The sequence below is a fragment of the Vipera ursinii genome (assembly GCF_947247035.1).
Source record: "Vipera ursinii genome assembly, chromosome: 2".
Taxonomy (NCBI): Eukaryota; Metazoa; Chordata; class Lepidosauria; order Squamata; family Viperidae; genus Vipera; species Vipera ursinii.
In genome coordinates this window covers 150346646-150369998 of record NC_139513.1, presented here as the reverse complement: position 1 = coordinate 150369998, position 23353 = coordinate 150346646, and the positions used below count along the sequence as shown (strand labels likewise).

The window sequence follows — 23353 nt, the reverse complement described above, 5'->3', positions numbered from 1 at the left end:
CATCACCAGCAGATGGATCTGTAGCTGGCTGGCAAACCGTACTCAACGAGTAGTCCTCAATGGCACTACATCCTCATGGAGAGCAGCGGGGTACCACAAGGTTCCATCTTAGGTCCAATATCTTCATCAATGACTTAGATGAGGGAATTGAAGGGGAACTCATCAAATTTGCAGATGACACCAAACTGGCAGGCGTAATCAACACCCCAGAAGACAAACTCAGGACCCAAAAAGATCTCGACAAACCTGAACAATGGGCCCTATCCAACAAAATGAGTTTCAGTGTGGAGAAAAGCAAAGTTTTACATTTAGGCAGGAAAAGTCAAAGGCACAAGCACAGATTAGGCGAGAGCTGGCTTAAAAACAGCAACTGTGAGAGGGACCTTGGAGTCCTAGTGGACGATCACTTGACTATGAGCCAGCAGTGTGCAGCAGTAGCCAAAAAAGCTAATACAATCCTCAGTTGTATAACAGAGGCATAGAATCAAGATCACACAAAGTATTAGTACCGCTTTATAAAATCCTAGTAAGACCAGATCTGGAATACTTCAGCCAATTTTGGTCTCCATATCACAAAAAAGATGTTGAGAGTTTGGAAAAAATTCAGAGAAGAGTAACTAAGATGATCAAAGGCCTGAAGACTAAAACATATGAAGAACGGCTGCAGGACTTGGGTTTGGCTAGTCTAAAGAAAAGTAGGGGAGACATGATAGCAGTATCCCAGAATTTGAGGGGCTGCCACAAAGAAGAGGGAGTCATGTTATTCACCAAAGCACCAGAAGGCAGGACGAGAAACAATGGTTGGAAACTGATCAAAGAGAGAAGCAACCTGGAATTAAGGAGAAACTTCCTGACATTGAGGACAATTAATCAGTGGAACAGGTTGCCTCCAGAAATCCTGGGCGCTCCATCACTGGAGATTTTTAAAAAGAGGCTAGACAGTCACTTGTCTGAAATGGTAGAGGTTCTCCTGCTTGAACAGGGGGCTGGACTAGAAGACTTCAAAGGTTCCAGCTCTATTCTATTCTAGCTAATTACATTATATATCATATTACTGATTATTATTGATGAAAACATAGAAACAGGGCACAAAAAATACAAAAACACCCCTTTTTTCTTAATGCAGAACACATAATACCCTGCTAACTCCTAATATCTGATAAGGCTGAAGCCTATAAATATTGCATTAATGTAGTTTCAAAAATCCCAATTTTATCAAAAGACAAAAGTTCCAGATCTTCTCAAGACAGGAATCTACCACAGCACTTGGTTTAAGAAATGAGTCAAACGGATTTATTTATTTATTTGTAGCCTTTAGTAGTTTTGCACCAAAATCATGTTAACCCTATCAGGTACCTCACAAAGTAGTGCAACGGTATGGAAAACGTGGATTAATGTGATCTGCAGGCATATTGGTAGATGATAATGGGCAATTGGAACTCTGAGTGAAATATAAGAACTATTTGCAGTGCAAAAAGATGTTCATTAAAATTCAAATCCAATCCCAATGTTTTTCCTCAAGAACTTCAGGAGCAGTGATAAGCCATGTTTCCATAAATTCATCTCATTCTTCTGAACTCTTTCCTGCTTTATGATTTGGCTGAGATCCATCACTAGGAACATGGAGTTGCCAGCAGACATGAAGCCAAGAACGGACTGCATAGAGAAAGACACTGGGGTGGTGATAATTTAAATTATTTCAGCAGTTTTCATGCATCTGTCCCTGGCATGGAACTGCCAGTTCTTACACCCGGCATGTCCAAAGAATCAGAAAATGGGTAGCAAGTCCAGCAGTAAACCCATATTTATAGGATTAAACTGACTAATACTTCTGAATCTCTTGTCTCTATGTTACTACTATCAGATGTAATAAGAAAGATAGTTCTGCTTTTGTTTTTATGCAAAGGGCATCTTTTCCGGAATGAGCAAAAGCCATTAAAAGCAGATTATTAAAATAATACAGGTAATCCTCGACTTACAACAGTTAAGTGTATTGCCCTGTTCACCGCACTGAGTCCTCCGGGAGAAGGGCGGTATACAAATTAAATAAATAAATAAATAAATAAATAAATAAATAAATAACCGTTCAAAGTTACAATGGCATTGAAAAAAGAGACTTATGACCATTTTTCACACTTATGACCGTTGCAGCATCCCTGGGGTCATGAGATTTACATTCTGATGCTTGGCCACTGGTTCATATTTATGACGGTGGCAGTGTCCCGAGGTCATGTGATCCCTTTTTGCCACCTGGCAAGCAGAGTCAATGGGGAAGCCAGATTCACTTAAGAACGGTTGTAACTAATTTAACAAATGAAGCGGTCCAACTGAAGTGGCAAGAAAAGTCGTAAAATGGGGCAACACTCACTTCACAAATGTCTAACTTAGCAACATAAATTTTGGGCTCACAGCTGTGGTTGTAATTTGAGGATTATCTGTACTTCCTGAAAGCTCACCTTCTCCTTAGGCTGTGGTGAGTGTGGACTCCCTATGGGACTGTCTGGAGGAGAAGAATCAACTTCGACAGGCTCTTCCTCTTTGATTTTGATGTCTGGGGTAGAGGGAAGAGACATATCTAGAGGTCCAGAACACTGTGGAAACACAAAACACAGATTTTAGCATAGCGCCCAAAGCTCCTGCAATGTGTTTGCAGGTTTTGGCACGCCCGCCGTCCACAAGCACAGTTAGAAAAGTCTAGAAACATGACTGCCCACACTTGTGGCACTTTTTATCCTGGTTTTCTGGTCCTAATATGGCTGTTTAGCCCAGAAAAGCTAATATACTAAAGACCGCAGGATCCAATCTCTCTAACCAGAATGCATGCACTGGGCTGTTCTACATGTTACATTTACTACATACATGCTCTTTCGGTGGCCCCTTAGCTGAAACAATGCAGTGCAGGTTATGCAAACAACATTCCCCCCCCCCCAACAAGGACATCTGCTATTCTTCTCCGCAATAATGTCAGCTTAGCTGTCTGTCTAAATTGCTCAGACCCTAAAACCCTATTAAACCAGAAAGGCAGTATTTTGGAGATCGTGTACGTAACACTATACAGGCAACCCTTTTTTTTTTCTTGTAAAACTTTTGCTAATATAAAAATAAAGCTGGAAGGCCTGCAGGTCACAAAAAAACACTCATTCACAGAAGTGCTGGAATCCTCCACATAAGTCACTTTTGAATTACTGCTTGATTTATCAAAAGCCAACGAGAGAGCCATATAAGTTATTACAAACCTATGACCAGGCCATTGTAATAAAACCTAACCATATGTCTGAGCCTGGCAGCGTGCCACCACACCTATTTCCATTTCAGCAGCTCAGCGTGGCCTTTTCCAATTTTGTGAACAACAGCCTGCTATGATCATAGATCACTGGGCCAGTACCGTAGTACAGCAGGAAGAAGTGGCAGTATCAGAGGTATGGTTCGTGCACAGCAGAGCAGAGCGAGAAAATAGGACATTAAATTGTCTTGAAGCAATCAAAAGTGGCCTAGTACCTCCTCAAGGCCTTTGATGGAGTTTGCCAAGGTGATAAAAGAAGGTATAATGAGCTGCCTGGAGGGAAAAGGCCGGTCAGCATGAACAAGCTACTCTTCGATGTATTCAAGGCAAAAAATTGCTTTTAGTGGCTACCAATAGGGGCAATCAGGATAACAATTAATTAGATCATCTTTCTTTCCTTCTTTGCTTAGCAATCTGCTAATTGCCTCTTCCTCCTTGGTCTTCTGCTGGCTATTTCTTGTGCATAATCTTCAGTTAAATGTTTCTTTAGTACCCCTCTTCTATGCATACTGTAATACAAACTGCCAGGCGCAAAAAATCAGAAACTAGGGTTGTTCAAATCAGTACAAGTTTATTCCATGCTATCACTAAACAAGAATCTGAACTACTAGCAGTCAAGGCAAACCGGCGGTAGACGGAAGATTCAGCAGAATTCAAGGAGGGCTGGATTTGGATCTCTTGTGGGCGCAAAGGGACCCCAAATGATGACACCCTTGACCCCTCCCTTGGGCTCAGCCTGGTCACCTCATACATAAAACTGCCAGATTACATGCTGAATGTCAGACTTCACCATCTCCTGGTTGTTTCTCCTTTAGCCTCTTATTTGCTTAACACAGGCCCGGTATGTTCAACCCTCTCCAACCGGGGTCCTCAACCTTGGTGTTGTGATACACGGTCAGCCTGTGGGTTTGGCATTTGGGTCGGACGACTCAGAGGGGGAGGAGGGGGGTGTTGGAGAGGTTGCTGAGGGGGTTGGAGAGCTTGCTGATGAGAGCCCTCAGCCAGGCCCCTCCCACCTGGTCACGACGCAGACCCAGCTGTGTGAGCCTGACAGCGTGGATGAAGATGACCCACAGCTGGCCCTGTTCAAGGATGCCCGACGCAGGAGTAAACAGAGGAAGGCAATGGGGCACCTCGGAAGGAGGCAGAGAGAAGCCACGCCCTGAACTGTATAAAAGGGGAATGCGTGGGATGGCTGGTTTGCTGAAGGCAACCGCTTGAATAGCTCCTGTTTCATGGTTCGTGTTTGCTCTCTTTGCTCTGTTTATGTTTTTATGTTAATAAATTTGGCAGGCTTAGTTCCAGCCTCTTGCCTTCTTGTAAAAGGGGTTGTCCCTGCCTTATTCTGCAGGGCCGGTAGCAGGCTGGTACAGAACACTTGGCAACTTTAAGACTTGTGGACTTTGACTCCCAGAATCCCTCCAGCCATCAACCCTTTTCATACGGCATAAAGACTCGAAACAAGGATTGGACCTGCAGGGTTTAAAAAAAGAGGTCTCAGCACCGAGGAGTGAATGAATGTGGAAGTTCTCCATGTGACTCGTCTTGACCCGGGAGATGAGTCACCCATCCGTCTGGAAATACCCCAATCTTTTTCAGCTACAAAGATCATCAACATTTCTTAGCTGGAGCTACCCAGAAGAAACAACACCCTCCTCCTCCCCCATCAATTTTCATACATCCGCAAAGTAAAACTACCACTAGCAACTGGACTCGATTTAGCCAAGTGTTTAAAGCATCCCATGAATGTGGCGGGCAAAATCTGCCAAGTTTTCTAAATAGGAAACCAGCTGGAATTAACAATCCAGGCAGCTCTATTCTTGGAGGAGTAATTCCTTCAGGCTGCCTGAAACTAGCCAGGCTTGGAACTGCTGCAGGCTCTTGCAGAGGTTAGAAATATTAAGGCTGAGTCATATATTTAACTAGGAGGAAGGGGAGACACACTCCACCAAATTAAGAGTCGCAGTGGTAGCTATTTTAAAAAGTCCAGCAATAGGACTATGGGTGGTCTAAACACAATAAAGTGTTTGGCTATAAAATTTCAAATTAAAAGCTAAAATTAAGATTCCAGGCTGCCACACAATTTTTAAAAGACAAGGAACCCAGACAGGCATAAAGGAATTGCTCAGTGGGAACAGCAATGCAGCAATTGAGCAGGAAAAATAAGGATTTCGTTAAGAGACCCGTGGTTGTTTATTTCTATTAAAAAGTATAATATGAGACATAAAAAAGATCAAGGGTTGCTTAGTTTCTTGTTCTGGCTGGCCTAATCCTATTTTAAATTTTTATTTAATAAATAATTCAATTTGAATGCTCCCTGCTTTAACGTTTATTAGAGAAAGAGGGAGGGAAAGCGCAAACTCATGCAAGCAGCGTTTGGATACCTTTCCTAAGAGCAGAATAAGATACAGATGATTTCATAAAGAAAAACATGAAAAGTAAAATATAGGTATACGTGTTCTAGCCAAGCATTCCCTTCCAATGCTTTGGGAAAAATTGTCATATTAAAACAGGGGTGTCAAACTCGCAACGTCATGTGATGTCACATGACACATGATATGTGTCACATATTTTTTCCATTGCCAGCAATGGGGTGGGTGCGGTTTTGGCATGATCCATCTGGCCCGTGGGCCGGCAGTTTGACACCCCTGTATTAAAATATGAATTCATGAAATCTATTTTTCAACATTTGTTTCATTACTGTTCTAACAGGGTGTTCTGTGAAATCTGACTTTAACTATAGCTGGGACACAAAGCTTGAAGCAGCACTGACGCAATGCAATTTCCCCCCTCTCTTTTAGATTTCATCTTAAATCAAACAAAGGCCTAAGATGGAGTGTTATAGCAGGCGGCAACATCCAGCAGATCTTGGCCGATCTTCAGAAAGCTATAGATTAGGACCTCGTTGGTGTTAATCTGGAGGCCACCTGAAAATTCTAGAGCTCTAGAATAGATTGGGAACTTGGAACAATATCCCAGAAAATGACCATGGCATACTGTTATCCAAAAAACAATGCACATGTATCTAGCTAGTGATTTCAATAAATGACTACCGAACTACAATAAATGGTATATCTATCTAGTAACTCTAGTAAACTCAAGTGAGCTTTTCACATATAGCTAATTCTCAGGTTACAATTGGGAAAGCCATGTGGTTGTAAAGAATAATTATCACATGACTATATCACTTAGCCAGGACAAGCCCAGCAGTCCTGGTTGCTGTCAAGGGTTGTAACCCCATTATAACCCCAGCATGTCAGTCACTAAGGGGAGATGATGACCGTGAGGATTGTTAAGCAAAGATCTCATGTGACTGTAACTTACAACTTTCCCTGCTGGCTTCCCCATTGACTTTGCTACTGAGACACAAATGTTGTTCATGTGATTGTGGGATGCTGCAATTGTCATAAGTAATCCAATCGTCAAGTGCCCAAATTGTGATCACATGACTCTGGGGCACTGTGACAGCCAGAATGTTGAATATTGATCGTAAATACCATTCATTCAACTTTAGAAGGTTGTTGAATGAATGGTCAGTAAGCAACGACTACTGTACATTGTTAAAAAGTTAATAATACTAATTATACATATTATTGTTAGCCAAAATAACTTGATCAAGTTCTCCCCTGAAAGAGACTGAAAATTCTGACCTCATGAAAAACTCTGACGGGATTGTGTTGCCCAGTGATTCACGTCTGAGTTTCTGGTATTTTGGAAAAGTTTTGAGCAAATAAGAGAACACCAGTGCTATTGTATGAAGCCATATGTGGAAAGAAATTAATTTTAGCTCTTCTTCATTGTTAACTGTATACAATCTTTTCCTTTGTTAAGCTTTTCCTCAAAGCCCGTCTTGGGTTATTTAATTTATTTCTTGATTTGTCAACTCAAATGTATACAGCTGCCCATCTCACAAATGTGACTGGGCAGGGTATACTAACAGCAAAACAACGAAAACACATGTTAAAATAACCCTACGAATAAAGAACACTGGGCAACTAGAAAAGTGGATGGGGGGAAGAAGTGCAGCCCTCCGGGATCTGGTTTGTAGCTTTGGATCATTTTCCTTAATAAAGAAACAAGTATAATGTTTTCAACTCATTTGTTTAATTGGGTTCTCTTTTTTCTATTTTTAGGACATGTGTGGAAAACAGATGTTTTAAGTCATATATATGCAGAAATATCAAAAATTCAAAAGAATTCACATACTTTTAATCATAATCTTACATGCATGACAAAACTCACTAACTTTGCCTTGTTCGTTGCACCCCACCCTCTCCCTGGTTAAGTGTGGTCCTGCTAAACAAAATTTAGATTCTCCCTGAGTTCGCAGTATTTCTTGATACAGATGAGGACCCTCATGTTGCTCAACATTTTAATTTAGCAAGAACAAAGAACTTTGCCTCTTGCCTTTTTCTCATCATCTTCTGAGGCTTTCTTGAATTCATGTTCAAATGAGCTTGCCAACTCATTGAAGAGACCAACTTCCTCACAATTCTTCAGAAAACGTGTTGGTGTTGGGGTTTGATCTGTATGGCAAAGAAGAGAAAAAGACAGTAAGAAATATGCGATTGAAGTTCATGATTCATCCCACAGCATGTGCAGCCAGGATATTAATTTACAGCACAGTTATAAATTAAAAACGCAGTTATCATGCTAGAAAGAGTGGATTCCATTTTTCAGATACTTATGTCTCTCTCTCTCTCTCTGTGTGTGTGTGTGTGTGTGTGTGTTCTTCTTCTTCTTTCTTCTTCTTCTTTCTTCTTCTCCTTCTTCATCATCACCATCACCCTGTCCTGTGCAGAGCACATTGGGCAGAAAGTGTTTCATCCATGTATTAATATAAAACATAATTCTAGGTGTTTTGCAATATGTGATACTGAATCTGTAACAGAGATAGGAAAACATATGTATAAACGAACTGCAGTTTTGGAGGACTCTTAATGCAGTAGGAATTAGGAGGGGCTGGTCAAGACCTGAAGGGAGAAATGAATGAGGGCATTTTAAAGGGTAAGAACAGGGCAGCCTAGCAATAGGGAATACAGATTGGCTATATCATAACAGAAGGGGGAGTCGGAGCGAGCATATGAAAGCCCAAGACATTGTACTGCTCTGGATGGTGCTGGGATATGACCTTTCGCTTCAGAGGGTCTCAGGAAGATGCCTCAGTGTGCATGTATAGACGTTTCTAAAAATATCAAGAAGAATGAGGAAAGAATAAAGGATCTCTATCTTACTAGAATCCTATCCAAACAGTGAGACATCCAAAGAACATCCCCTTTATGAAGAGCTTCGATCCCTTACCCTATTAAGGGAAAGGGGGCGGGGGGGGGGAGGGACAGAGAGAGAATATGCAGGCCTATCTCTGTGGGGAACTTCTGCTCTTATCCCTCTCAGGATCTCCTCCTCCCCCCACTCGCTCTTCCTTTCCAGCTGTATCATATCGATGGCCTAGAAAAGGAGAGAGACCCAGTTCTCTTTCCCAATTCACAAAACCTAGATTTTGGCTAGATGCAGAAAAGCCACCGAAGGGACAATATTTTAAAAAGCATACTGGTTAACGCTAACGTCAGCTTTTTTTTTTTTCATTTCTGCTTCTGCATGCCTGTTTTAGATTTACTTACAGCATTTACATTTACGGTGGTCCCTCAGTCGTCGACTGCTGAGGTGAAAATGTTGTCCGGCACTCGCTATTTGTTTAGTGTTCTACACGCTGCGATAGGAAGAGGGAGATGGCTACGGAGAATGTACAGGAAGTCGGCTACACTGGGTTAAGCTGCTGCAAAAGGAGGGGGACAGCCACAGAGAACGGACAGGAAGTTGGCCATTTTGGGAAGGTCATTGACATAAAAAAAGAGACAGAAGATGAAACAATGGGGGGGTCGCCTGCTAAGTCATGGGGTTTGTTTGGGACTTGTCCTTTTTTAGTATTCATCATACCAATTAGCGACACGTACCGAGGTGTCACTGTACACGATGCACTGAAATAAAATTTTAAACATGTTTGGTGTCAAATGGGATATGTTTTATGATTTGAATTCTGCATGTTCAAATGTGTCTTCTTCTTTTGCTTCTATCCATTATACAGAAGAAAAGAGAACTGTGCATAAAGCGCCGAAGCCATTAATGCTTGGCCTCTGAATTTTTGGCTCAGCATTTTGAATTTTTGCAATCTATTTTTCACTTTTTAAATCAAACTGGACAAGCTGCATCCATCCAGCCACAGAAGAATGGGATCTAGCCTGACTGGGATTTTGGCCCACTGCACCCACCTCTTGTTGGACATTTTATTAGGTTGGCTGATACGAGCAAGCCCAGGACCTCAGGAGAATCTTTTATTTGTACTTTATACGTAATTTAGTGAGGGAGACAGAAAGGTGATTTGCTTTGTCATTGCTAGGGGGAGGCATTTATGAACTGATACATCCAGGATGTTTGCAAAGACAAGGCAGAAGCTTTGAGTGATTCATCCGCTTAATCAAAAGCTGCTGCAAGAGGAATAAATGACAGGCAATTCTGTGAAATAGTCAGTGTGTGTGTATTACAGCACACAACCTGGTAGACATCAGCATTAAAGAGCTACGTATGTATAGACTTTTAAAATTGACTATTAGGTATTTACTGGGCACAAGGGGACACTCTTCTTGCCCAGCAATCCCTTCATACGTCGGGAAAAAATAAGCCCCCAAAGCATGGTTTGTATGCCGCGGTGGCACAGTAGTTTGAATGCAGTACTGCAGGCTACTTCTGCTGACTGCCGACTGCCAGCAGTTTGGCAGTTCGATCCTCACCGGCTCCAGGTTGAACTCAGCCTTTCCATCCCTCCGAGGTCAGGAAAATGAGGATCCAGATTGTTGGGGGTGTGTGCAATAGGCTGACTGTGTAAACAGCTTAGAGAGGGCTGCAAAGCACTATGAAGCGGTATATAAGTCTAAGTGCTATTGCTATTATTGTTGTTATAATTTACTAAAAAGTTGATCATACTAAGTATGGTTAGCAATCCCCACAAAACTGTACCGTTAGTCCTCAACTTACAACCATTCATTTAATGACCATATGAAGTCATGAAGGCCCTGAAAAAAGTGACTTACAACTGGTCCTTGCATTCATGATGGCGGCAATGTTCCCTAGGTCACATGATCAAAATGTTGGCACTTGGCATGTATTCATAACATTTGCAGCCTCCTGGGATCACATGATTGTTATTTGCGATCTTTCCGGGAAGTTTCCAACAAGCAAAGTTCATGGGGGAATCTGGGTTTGCTTAATGACCATGTGATTTGCTTAACGACTATGGCAAAAGGCCGTAAAAACTGGGCATGATTCTCTTAATGACTGCATTGTTAGGGATGAAAGTTCTAATTATGGTTATAAGTTGAGGACTACCTGTAGGTCTTCTTACATAATGCTGCAAAATGATTATAGTAAAGTAAAATAAAAAAAGGATCAGGGAGATTATGGCAAAATAATAATAATAATAATCCTCTCCTTCAGATCTTACATCTGCCTGTCAAAGGAAACAATATTGGCTTATTAGTGTTGACTTGCTACAAATATATTCATGGACCCAAACTAATTAGAATGATTTTCAATATTTCTATTTTAAGCAAGAATGAAAGCACTTTTCCCTGTCAAAGCTGCAGGAACAGAAGAAATTGCAATTGTCCCTTTCTAAGGCAGGGCTTTTCAACCAGTGGTACAGGTACCACATGTGGTACATTGGTACCTGGCAGGTGGTACGCGACCATCCTAGAAAAGTGGTAGCAGGAGAGGGGAATCAGCTGAACCGGTGGCAGCACCGCACAAGCCTGAACAAGAGATGGCTGGAGCTGCAGGGCTGTGGGGGCTCAGTAGAAGAGCCAGGATCAGCACTTCTTCGGGGCTGTCAGGGCTGTTGTAAGTCGAGGACTACCTGTACTTCATCACTTTTTTCCTTTTTTTGGGGGGGGGGGTCATCAAGTTTTTGACACCTTGCTAAGCGACTAGTGGTACTCGGATGTTGCCATATCCTAAAAGTGGTACAATGGGTGAAAAGGTTGAAAAGCCCTGTTCTAAGGGATGCAGATAAAGAAACCAAAATATGCAAGGACAGCCTGTGTAAAGGAAATAACTGTTTAACTGAAATTCTTTTCCTCTACCTAGCACTCTTCAGGTATGTTGAGACTGCAACTCCCTATGTTCCCAGTCAACATGGGAGAGAAATGTCTTGGAAGTATTTTTCTTCTCCATTTGAGACTTTATAACAAGAGAATTTCTTACCAGATCTGTAACCTGTCGGTCTTGTTCTTAAAAGATCCAAAACACAATTGGTAGAAGAGAAAAAGAATGCTCTTGTCTGTGTTACATGGCCTGCTGCTAGGCTACCAGGAATATTTTCCTCAAATCTGTGCATATCTAAGAGAGATTAGTCTGGGCTTTGCGAATGCCTTCCCCGCAAAGTGCTAGGTGAGGTTTCACATGTAATTAAGTGATCACCTAACACTTAAGAAAACCAACACCTGGGAGTAGAAAAGGAAGTTGGGCAGTCAATTATTGTTTGTCATCCTGAAATTACACGTGATGTGTTAAAAGAACCATTTGTAAACCTTTCACTTTTAAGGCACAACATCTGACACTTCTGTAATACATAAAAAGGTAGAGATCTATTTAGTAGCGTTTCTTTTTTCTTTACCTTGATTACTTGAAGTCTGCAAAACAGGTGGAACAAGCAATACCTAAGTGCATTCAGCTCCTACAGTATTATCAATCTTACAATGGGCTCCACTAAACGTTTCCCTTTAAATTGATCTGGAACGTGGCACATACCTGCTATGATGACTGAATCTGTTCTGGAAGGACCAAATTTCAATGTCATCTCATGCTTGAGTTTATGAACGGCCAGGTGGTCTTCATTGGTAAATCTCTGGAATGAGACAAGTACATGCATTTTTATCCTAGAACGTACATCCTGCAGCAGGATTTGAGTTGGGAAAGAAAGGCTCTAAGACAGGCTATAATAAAATCTCTAAAGTGTGTGCTAAACAAAACAGAGCATGACAGATTGTGAGAGAAGTGCTGCGCAAACACAATATCTCTAAATTGAAGGGGGGGGGAACCGTAACATGCAGAACTCTCCGCTAAGAAGGAAATGGAGTTAATAATCACATTTTTTTAAAAAAGGGGGAGGGGATGGAAGGCCACAGTTCATAGTTACTGCAACTCAACTAGGAAATGTGTAATGCTCTCTCTGCAGTACCCTGCAAAATGTGTCAGTTTTGTTACTGACTAATGGAGAGAGAAATTATTTACTACTGGCAATGGAAGGAGTGGGAAGGATCAGCTAATGGTTTGAGTTGTGCCAAACAGAGCTGGCATCTACAAGGTGATTTGATCCTGCCGTTTATGAAACATGACAGAACTAAGCTGGCCCAAGAACTTTATTCTAATGGATGCAAACACAGAGAAATGCAACAACTCAATCACTGCTCCCAGTGAATAATGGCCTGCCTATCTTGTGTGCCAGAATATGCTATGCTGAACCTGCAGCATGATTACAAGAAGGAATTAAGCATAGCTGGTCTCTGGGACCTTGGTAGCAAACACGGACACTCTCTGCTGCCAAGACCTCAAGGCTAAGGATGTATCATATAGTCCTGCTAGGGCAGGGGTGTCAAACTCAATTTCATTGAGGGTCGCATCAGCATTGCGATTGCCCTCAGGGGGCCGGGTCGGTATGGCCAGGGTGGGTGTGGCCTACTGGGTGGGCATGGCCAGCTCTACATCGTTCGCATCAAGGGTGCCTATGGGGGCCTGGGCAGGAGTGGGACAGATCTGGGGGTCTCTGGCAGAAGGAGGGTCTCTGGGCCAGGGCCAAGGCAGTGGGGGCCATTCCCTCACTGTTTCCAGGACGGCTTCGCGGGCCACATGAAACCACTTCGCGGGCTAGATCTGGCCCCCGGGCCTTGTGTTTGACATGTCTGTGCTAGGGCTTCTAAGCAACCCCACACTGAACTGAAACTATATTCCAATGTCCCATTTATTATATTTTCTTCCCATTCTGAGATTCTGAAAAGGAAAAAAAATGCTTCTGAGACTGTGTGACTGCAACCATATCCTTTTTTTTTTTTGGACAATGCTCCAGAACTAGTTTGCTGCTGCTGCTGCTGCTCTTTTCTGGAATGCTTTAAAAAAGAAAAGAAAAGCCATGCATATGCTCAAATCGAAGTAAAAGAGTACCAGCTATGCAAGTATTAAAAGCAGTTTCTCCCCTTGTGAGCTAAAAATCAGGATCTATGCTTTACTCCAGATCCTGAATGTATGTCCTAGGTCAGGGGTAGGCAACCTTGGCTCCTTTATGACTCGTGGACTTCAACTCCCAGAATTCCTGAGCCAGCCATGCTGAGGGGAAAGGGAGAGGTTTCCAAGCTGAGCCATCCTGGCTCAGGAATTCTCGGAGTTGAAGTCCATGAGTCATAAAGAAGCCAAGGTTGCCTACCCCTGACCTAGGTCAGACATGTCAAACTCGCGACGTCACGTGACATTGCACAATGTATCAGGACAGTTTTGCCATTGTTGGCAATGGGGTGGGCACGGTTTCCAGATGATGCATCCGGCCCGCGGGCCGGCAGTTTGACACCCCTGCCCTAGGTGGATACCACTACCTGAGAAGCCATACCTATTTACTTCAAGAAAGAAGCAGATTATAGGTAGCAGATTTATGACCATTCATTCAGTGACTGACTGAAGTTATAGTGACTGGTCCCCACAGTTATGGCCATTGCATTGCTCTCAGTCACATAATCAAAATTCGACTGCAGGGGCTCTTGAACTCCCCCTGACACCTCTCTACCCCTCATCTCTGACCTTTTGGATCCCTTGTATTCTCTCACATACCCCTGCCGTCCCCTTCCCCATCCTGCTGTTGGCCTGGGATCCAGATGCTCTGCGAGGATGCAGCCCTGGGATGTGCAGGGGGCCAAGAGCATCATCTGAGGAAGGGAGCTTGCCAGGCCTGGCCAGGGAGGAGGCAGCGAGATGGTGAGGCACAGTGCTGTCGGTGTACGGCAACAGCAATAGCACTTAGACTTATATACCGCTTCTCAGTGCTTTACAGCCCTCTCTAAGCGGTTTACAGAGTCAGCCTATTGCCCCCAACAATCTGGGTCCTCACTTTTGCCACCTTGGAAGGATGGCTGAGTCGATCTTGAGCGGTGCCTTTTAACCACTGTGCCACCCACAGCTCCCTGGGTGAAGTTGGAGGCTGTGTGGGAGGAACAGTATGGGGTGGCAGGAGAGTGGAGCAAGAGGAGGGATGTGGCCTTCCCAGAGTTGCAGTGTGAATTCTGCAGCTTATGATGGAAGCGGTCCTGGAAAATCAGCCCTGTCTATCAATGCACTCTTCTGTATATTTATTTTGTGTAAGTTCAACCTTATTTCTTCTTTCTGAGTCCTACGGGAGAAGGGCGGTATATAAATCTAATAAATAAATAAATAAATAAACTACATCAACAGACCTCTTTCATATTAGTCACTCAGCTTTGTACAATATTCAATCCACATTTGTCACCCATTCATTTTTATCCTATCTCTTCCTGTTTTCTCATGCAAACTTAATCATTTCCACCCTATTCAATTTCCCTTTATGTTTTGACCTGCCATATCCAACTTTCACTTCCATGTAGTAAATTGGGCAGAAACATACTTCTACACTCATGTTTGCTTCTTCTGACCAATATTTGTTTCAAACTAAGTACTATTTAATGCTTTTCTACCAATATTTCTGTAACTTAATTTTTTTCTATCAAACTTCCCTTCTTTAGTAAAATGTCTACTGGCTTCGTACATTATTGTAAATTGCTACAATAAATTGTTCATTATTTATTTCCCAATCTAAAGTTATTCTGGTACCCAAGTAATGTTTGAACAGAAACAAACTATTTATTATTCTTTGTTTAGAAACAAGAATAGTTTCCTGACCATAATAATAATAATAATAATAATAATAATAATAATAATAATAATAATAATAATAATAATAATAATAATAATAATAATCCGCCATTACGATGCCTTGAATTGAGTTTAAAAACATGAAATGGTATTTCCTCCCCTTGTATTATCAGGCTGAGAAGATTCAGCTTTTTGGTCTTGTGTATCAAGAATGTCAAAACAGTCGTAAAGGGGCAGTGGTAATGCAGAGGAAGAGGAGATGGTAAATTGGTGGATAAATGTAAGTTGTGTACTTCACAACTGAATGGGCATCACAACTCAGCCATCAAACCACTGCTCCAAGCAGAAACAGAGGAACACCCAGCAGAAAAATGTAAGGCTCCATACTATGTAATTGCCCATATGAATATTTTGCTAACTGGAGTAAGATATGCAGTATGATTGCTGCATTATTTATTGCACAGTTGAAATCATATGGTTGGTAAAGCTCTTTTATTAATACTGGGATTTTGCCTTGGGAGCTGACCCTGGTCCTGCCTTGCACTAGCTACCTGGGAAAGAGCTATCTGTTGTTATATTCATGCCACACATCCTTATATCAGCACTGCAAAAAGAAAACACACACACACCTCTGTTCTTCACCGCCGAAGTTTACAAGCTTTAAATAGGGTTTTAGTAGCTTTACAATGTGCTTCAGGCAAACAGAAAGAGATTCAGCTGCTTTCTAATTAATGCCAAAACCTGGAGGCAAAATGTAACTTTTCAGTCCTAAATCATCTGTCTGCACACAGAAGGCAAAGTGATGGAACATAAAATGAAAAGGATAGGAATTGGAAATAGAGAATCAGTGTTTTTAATCTCTCTCAAATTTGCCACTTCCAAACTTTGAACAGGCTTTGTCAGGCATGGACTGAGCGAATAATATCTCTGCCAAATTTTTGCAACACTATTAAAAAAACTGCAATGGCTAACATTTCGCTTCCATGCAACATAAAAGCACAGTTTGCACTGGGCTTGATAGCCCTAAACATGTGCTCTCTGCTTCTATCCGCATATAAAGTATTCAGTTTGAGAAAATCATAGGATAGGCAAAGCTTTTTTACTTCTCAAGCTTCTCTTATGAAGTTAAAGGGATTCCTTCAATATGTGTACCACAGATGTGAATCTGCTCCAAGTGACAGAATATATATATATATATATATATATATATATATATATATATATATATATATATATATATATATATATATATATATATATATATATATATATGTAGATCTAGAGTCTCGGGTTTCTTCCCGCGTTCCTTTCATCTTCAGAAAGTTGTGGCGACGTTTCGACGAAATCCCATCCGTCATCATCAGGCCGGAGTGTTCCTCCTGCTGCTTCCAGGAGCAATGCGTGGTCTGGCTGTTCCTTTCCTTCCAACTGCCGGTGGGGCTGTGTTCTGACTGGGTGGAGGCGTGGCTGCTTTCTGATTGGGTGGGGGTGTCCTCCGATTGGGTGGAGGCGTGGTTGTCTTCTGATTGAGTGGAGGCGTGGCTGTCTTCTGATTGGGTGGATGCGTGGTTGTCTTCTGATTGGTTGGAGGCGTGGCTGTCTTCTGATTGGGTGGGGTGTGTTCTGAATGGGTGGGGTTTTTTGTTGTGTTGTAATATCCTGAGTGTTGTGATTTGGTGTCCTGAGGAGTGGGCTGTGTAGTGGCCTCCAGAGCTTTGGTTTGGCTCCGAGTTCGAGGACCTGCTATGTATCTCTGGTATGGGTCAGTCAGGTTCGTGTGTGCGTTCTTCTGCTTGGGTGATGGCACTTTTGCTTGACTTGTTCTGTCTTCTGTGTGGGGGAGTTTTTGTTCTGGGTGTGGATGAGTCTTGCTGGGGCTGGTGGCATTTGGGGTTGTTTGTTGGTTTTTTAAATCCTTGTTTGCTGAAATTCGTTTCTCTATCAATGCTGGTTTCCAAATGTCATGTAGGCGGGAGGTGTCGTCTCGCTTGTTCATACTGTCTGGGTGTTTTTCTATTTCAATGGCTTCTCTGATTATTCTGCTATTGAGATGTTCTATTTTGGCGATTGTTTTTGTACCTTCAAAATTGATGTTGTGTCCCGTAGTGTTTATGTGTTGTACTAGTGAAGATGTGTGATCTTTCTTCTGTACTGAGTTCTTATGTTCTTCTACACGTACCTCTATTCTTCTGTTAGTCTGTCCGATGTATGTTGCTGGACAGGAGGCGCATGGGATTTGGTATATGCCCTGGTTTTCCAGTTCTATTTTGTCTTTGGGATTTCTCAGGATGGTTGATATCTTTCTGTCAGTGTTAAATGCGGTTTTGATGTTATGTTTGCGTAGTACTTTACTGATTTTGTCGGTTGTTCCTTTTATGTAGGGCAAGATGGCTCGTCCGTTGTTCTGTTCTTCTTCTTGGATGTTTTTCTGTTTCGGAGTCCCCTGCAACAACAGAAAAACATCCAAGAAGAAGAACAGAACAACGGACGAGCCATCTTGCCCTACATAAAAGGAACAACCGACAAAATCAGTAAAGTACTACGCAAACATAACATCAAAACCGCATTTAACACTGACAGAAAGATATCAACCATCCTGAGAAATCCCAAAGACAAAATAGAACTGGAAAACCAGGGCATATACCAAATCCCATGCGCCTCCTGTCCAGCAACATACATCGGACAGACTAACAGAAGAATAGAGGTACGTGTAGAAGAACATAAGAACTCAGTACAGAAGAAAGATCACACATCTTCACTAGTACAACACATAAACACTACGGGACACAACATCAATTTTGAAGGTACAAAAACAATCGCCAAAATAGAACATCTCAATAGCAGAATAATCAGAGAAGCCATTGAAATAGAAAAACACCCAGACAGTATGAACAAGCGAGACGACACCTCCCGCCTACATGACATTTGGAAACCAGCATTGATAGAGAAACGAATTTCAGCAAACAAGGATTTAAAAAACCAACAAACAACCCCAAATGCCACCAGCCCCAGCAAGACTCATCCACACCCAGAACAAAAACTCCCCCACACAGAAGACAGAACAAGTCAAGCAAAAGTGCCATCACCCAAGCAGAAGAACGCACACACGAACCTGACTGACCCATACCAGAGATACATAGCAGGTCCTCGAACTCGGAGCCAAACCAAAGCTCTGGAGGCCACTACACAGCCCACTCCTCAGGACACCAAATCACAACACTCAGGATATTACAACACAACAAAAAACCCCACCCATTCAGAACACACCCCACCCAATCAGAAGACAGCCACGCCTCCAACCAATCAGAAGACAACCACGCATCCACCCAATCAGAAGACAGCCACGCCTCCACTCAATCAGAAGACAACCACGCCTCCACCCAATCGGAGGACACCCCCACCCAATCAGAAAGCAGCCACGCCTCCACCCAGTCAGAACACAGCCCCACCGGCAGTTGGAAGGAAAGGAACAGCCAGACCACGCATTGCTCCTGGAAGCAGCAGGAGGAACACTCCGGCCTGATGATGACGGATGGGATTTCGTCGAAACGTCGCCACAACTTTCTGAAGATGAAAGGAACGCGGGAAGAAACCCGAGACTCTAGATCTACACATACAGACACCCGCGAGAATCTACGAAAACATATATATATATATATATATATATATATATATATATATATATATATATATATATATATATATATATATATACATACTCCAGATGAGAAAGACTGAAATACAGAGAAGTATCTTTTGCTAGAATAAGGCTTCTGCATGTGCAAAGCGGTACTTCTCAGACTAATGTTTGTTAACATTACTCTCCTCTCTCCTAGAATGGTGCTGTCAGAATCCATTTATATCACATTTCATAATTGTATAGGTAGAACAATGTGCTTATTCTGGGGATTCTGCCATCTCTCCGAGGGGGGGGGGAGAGGATGGTTACTTAAGGCGATCTTCAAACAACAGGGAACATTTGAACTGGGGGAGGGAGGGGGACAGACAGATCTGGATTGCATCTTCATTTACAACTGAAAAGGAAAGCAATAACCATAAAACCAAGGAGATTTCCCTTTCCCACGGAAGGGCCTGACACCTAAGTAAATGATGGGAGCCTGACCAAATGGATGAGGGGAGGGGGCTGAAATGGGAATGCTTTATATAGGATTGAAATGTAACTTTGTTAAGATTCCGTCTTGTATTGCCACAATCGATTCCATCCTAGTAAACATTTTCCTTTTGGACTAAACTTGCATCCAAGAGTTCTTATTTCCTAAGATGTGGATTGAGGTGGGTCCTGACAGATGCTTCCTTTTCAAACTATTATAACGTTACTATATTAAGTGGCATCTCCATCTATGCCATAGAAGAAAAAAGAAGGCAGAATTGGCCATACTGTACTGTCAAGGTTCAGGCTAAGACGGTTCAGGCTAAGACGATTGGTTTGTTTATGGTTGCATAGTAAACGTATGGTCTCTGACCTGCAAAACCTTATGAGATATTTGGGTCAATTAAATAGTATGTGGTTTACACTGTTTATGTGTTATGGGGAAGCTTATGACTAAAAACATCAAATACATAAAGACGGACCATAAATGTTCTCAACCCAGGAAAGCTGAATGTCACATATATAGTTACAGTAATAGATTCCATCTATGAACTAAATTTGTGAATCAATATTCAGGCAAGTTTTTCTTTTACGTTTTAATAACTTTTTTATCTCTTTTTCTTACCACCTATTAAAAGGAACTTGATCAATTTCAATGCTCTCAATTTACTGTCTGTATTCCTTTGGCCATCATCAATCAATGATACCTACAATAATGTATATTCTTTTCTGGACTAGAATTTATTATCAACACAGAGCTATGCTGTGTTATCCTATAATTCAGAACATTCAATTTGCTCAATGCTTCCAGATAGTGCTGTCAAACATTTGGCAAGGAAATGCACAATTTCCTTCCTTCCTTCCTTTTTTTCCCTCTGTCTCTTTGCTATTGCTTTTCTTTTACCCTATTCCCTCATAGATAGATAGATGAGAGAGAGAGAGAGAGAGAGAGAGAGAGAGAGAGAGAGAGAGAGAGAGAGAGAGAGAGAGAGAGAGAGAGAGAGAGAGAGAGAGAGAGAGAGACGCTCAAGGTCACCCAGCTGGCTTTGTGCCAAAGGCAAGAGTAGAACTCATAGTCTCCCAATTTCTATCCCGATGCCTTAATCCAGGGCTTTTCAACCTTTTCACCCATTGTACCACTTTTAGGACAAGGCAATGTCCGAGTACCACCAGTCGCCCAGCAAGGTGTCAAAAACTTGACCAAAAAAAAAAAAGGAAAAAAATGATAAAGTACAGGTAGTCCTCGACTTACAATTCAGTGACTGTTCAAAGTTACGACGGCACTGAAAAAAGTGACTTATGACCATTTTTCAGACTTATGACCGTTGCAGCATCCCCAGGGTCATGTGATTTACATTCGGATGCTTGGCAATCGATTCATATCTATGATGGTCACATTGTTCCAGGGTCATGTGATCGCCTTTTGTAACCTTCTGACAAGCAAAGTTAGTGGGGAAACCAGATTCACTTAACAATCGTTACTAATTTAATTTCTCTCTCCCCCCCCTCTCTCCCTTTCTCTCTTTCCCTCTCTCTATTTCTCCCTCTTTCTCCCTCTCCCTCTATTTCCCTCCCTCTTTCTCCTCTCTCTATTTCTCCCTCTCTCTCTCCATTTAATTGACGTTGATATTAATTTAGTCCTTTTATGCAGGATCTGGTCTTTGCTTTCTTTTATACTTGATCTTGTACACTCGAAAGAATTTGCCAGATGATCAGCATACAGACACAATGTTTTAATTAAAAACAATTGTAATAATGAATTGGAAAAAAAAACCAACACATACCAACGGTACCCCAAATTCACATACGCCTGATGCAGGGCTTTTTTTCTCATAGAACGCTCAGAACAGAGTTCCGGCACCTTTTTTGGGATGGAACCTTGTAGGGTAGGCAAGGCGGGTTGTATGACATGTGTGAGTTCTGGCACCTTTTTCTTTTACAAAAAAAGCACTGGCCTGATGTAAGTCATTTTTGTTTGTTTGTGCCTCTGAGTCATTTTTGACTCAACTGTTTGGACTAGTCCCTTCAGTCTTCTTCACAAGGGTTTTTGGAAATGATTTCTTCCTAGGGCTGAGAGAGTGACTGGCCCAAAGTTGCCCAGATCCCTTTATGCCTACAGCAGTGAGCCTGAGGAAATTTAGGCTGTTATTCTGAAGTCCCAAGAATGTTTCCTCAATATTTCTGCATTTCGCTTATAGAAAATTTATGGGTAAAGATGGAACAGATCCATTTTTTCTCTAGAAGTCTTTGCACGTAGAGAAATGGCAAGATATGCTTGCTTCTAAGCATTACACATAAAAGAAAACTTGGAGACTTGCACTTCTTTTGACATATTTCTCTAAGAAACATCTGCAGAAGCCTTCCTTTCGACATTATTATCTACCTAATAACATCATATCAAAAAAAATCTGTGGGTCTTAAGGGGTAGAGGAAATTGTGAATTAAGAGTTTTCCTTGTGTTGACATGCTGCCACATACCAGCATAAACACATTTCAGTGACTCAACTACAGTCAGCAGTAATCATTCCTATTTCAGAACCCCATCTCTCTTCAAAAGGCAGGCTGTGCTTGACTGCAAAAATCAAAGCTGTCTTGCTGGCCCACGAAAGACAGGAACAAGCAGCTGCATTTTCAGGATAAGAAAGTTCTTTATTAAATATGCAAATGTCTCAAGAAATGTGAAGATGCAGTGTGTGTCCCAGTCAAACATCTTTCTCAGAGGAAATGATTCATGTTGACTAACAGCCTGAATAAGCATCTAGCACTTCTGGGCCCACAAGCATCCTATACTCGATTCACTAACAGTCATTCTTTCATCTTATTCACCAAAAAACTTCATCCCTGCTTAATGGATGAGAAACTGAGGCACTACAGACAGCAAGTTCCTTTTTTAACATCTGTTATCTCTCCTACACCATTAAATTCAAAAGACATAACTATCACATTTTGACCTCCTGCCACCTTTACCTGATAAAAATACGTACTAAAGTATGAATTTAATCAGAACTATAAAGTATGTTCAATGTGTGTCCGACACATGGAGGCAATTACTATAAATATGACATTCAATCACCTAGTCTGCTTACTATAACTATGAAACATGATGGATTTGTTTGCACAACACATGGGAACAATGATACAAATTACAGTCTAGGTGTGAAATGAAATAATGACATGTAATGTTTGAAACAAGAAGTCATTCAGGATTCACAGATCAAACAATCATATAGCAACTCTGGGGCCTACCCCAAAATCAAATATTTATCTTGGACTCTTTATAAATGTTATTTACTCAGGCACTAACCATACTGAGACTGAAAAAAGATTCTGGTGGATTTGTAACAAAAACCAAAACAAAACCATTTTGTATATCATTTATTACACTTCGCTTGCCATTTTTTTTGCATTTTCTTCTTAGAAGTGTTTCCCAGTTGCCTAAATCTTAGATAGATCAGAATAACATTCCTTTCAATTACTGTTTGTATTTGTTTCAAATTTTATTCTCATCCCATTATTTAGTGTTATAATAGTATTATATCTTAACTGGAAAGACTTGTATTCATGTATTCTTCTCCAAAGCCCTTCAGATGTGTTAGATCAAGTTTGTCATTCCAAATCAAGCAAATTATGAAACATGAAATCTAGTATGTTTAGGGAGAATCAAGTTTGATGGGGGAAGTTACACTAAAAAATGTTGGTATCTTACTTCAGACTAAGTAGTAATCTCTCCATGCAGGATCCTGAAATTTAAGGACACAAATTGTTTGACTGGCCACTTACTGGCCACTTCTAAATGAGTTTATTTGGAAACTTATGTGGCTGTCTATCTTATACCAAATAATCCTAGCCAGCTCACAATAAAACAGACAATATATTCACAATATAAATAAAACAGACGGATCACATAAAACCTAAAAATTATGGTTAAAATACTTTATTTCAAGCTTTTAGTATTAGCAAAGGACATAAACTTTCCCTCTATTTCAGATACTTAGGCATGTAATTAAAATACTAACTATATATACAAAGGTGAT

General features: G+C 41.4%; 1 protein-coding gene across 2 annotated transcripts in view; it reads right to left on the bottom strand.

Moving 5' to 3' along the window:
* The window catches only part of ATF7 (activating transcription factor 7), a 112726-nt gene that overhangs the window by 12408 nt on the left and 76965 nt on the right, over positions 1–23353 (bottom strand). For both annotated transcript variants that reach the window (XM_083353674.1, XM_083353675.1), the window contains 3 exons: positions 12086–12182; positions 7691–7809; positions 2457–2591 (listed from right to left, as the gene is read on the bottom strand). In XM_083353674.1, the coding sequence (XP_083209800.1) occupies positions 2457–2591; positions 7691–7809; positions 12086–12182 (351 nt within the window). The remainder of the gene's footprint in view (positions 1–2456; positions 2592–7690; positions 7810–12085; positions 12183–23353) is intronic.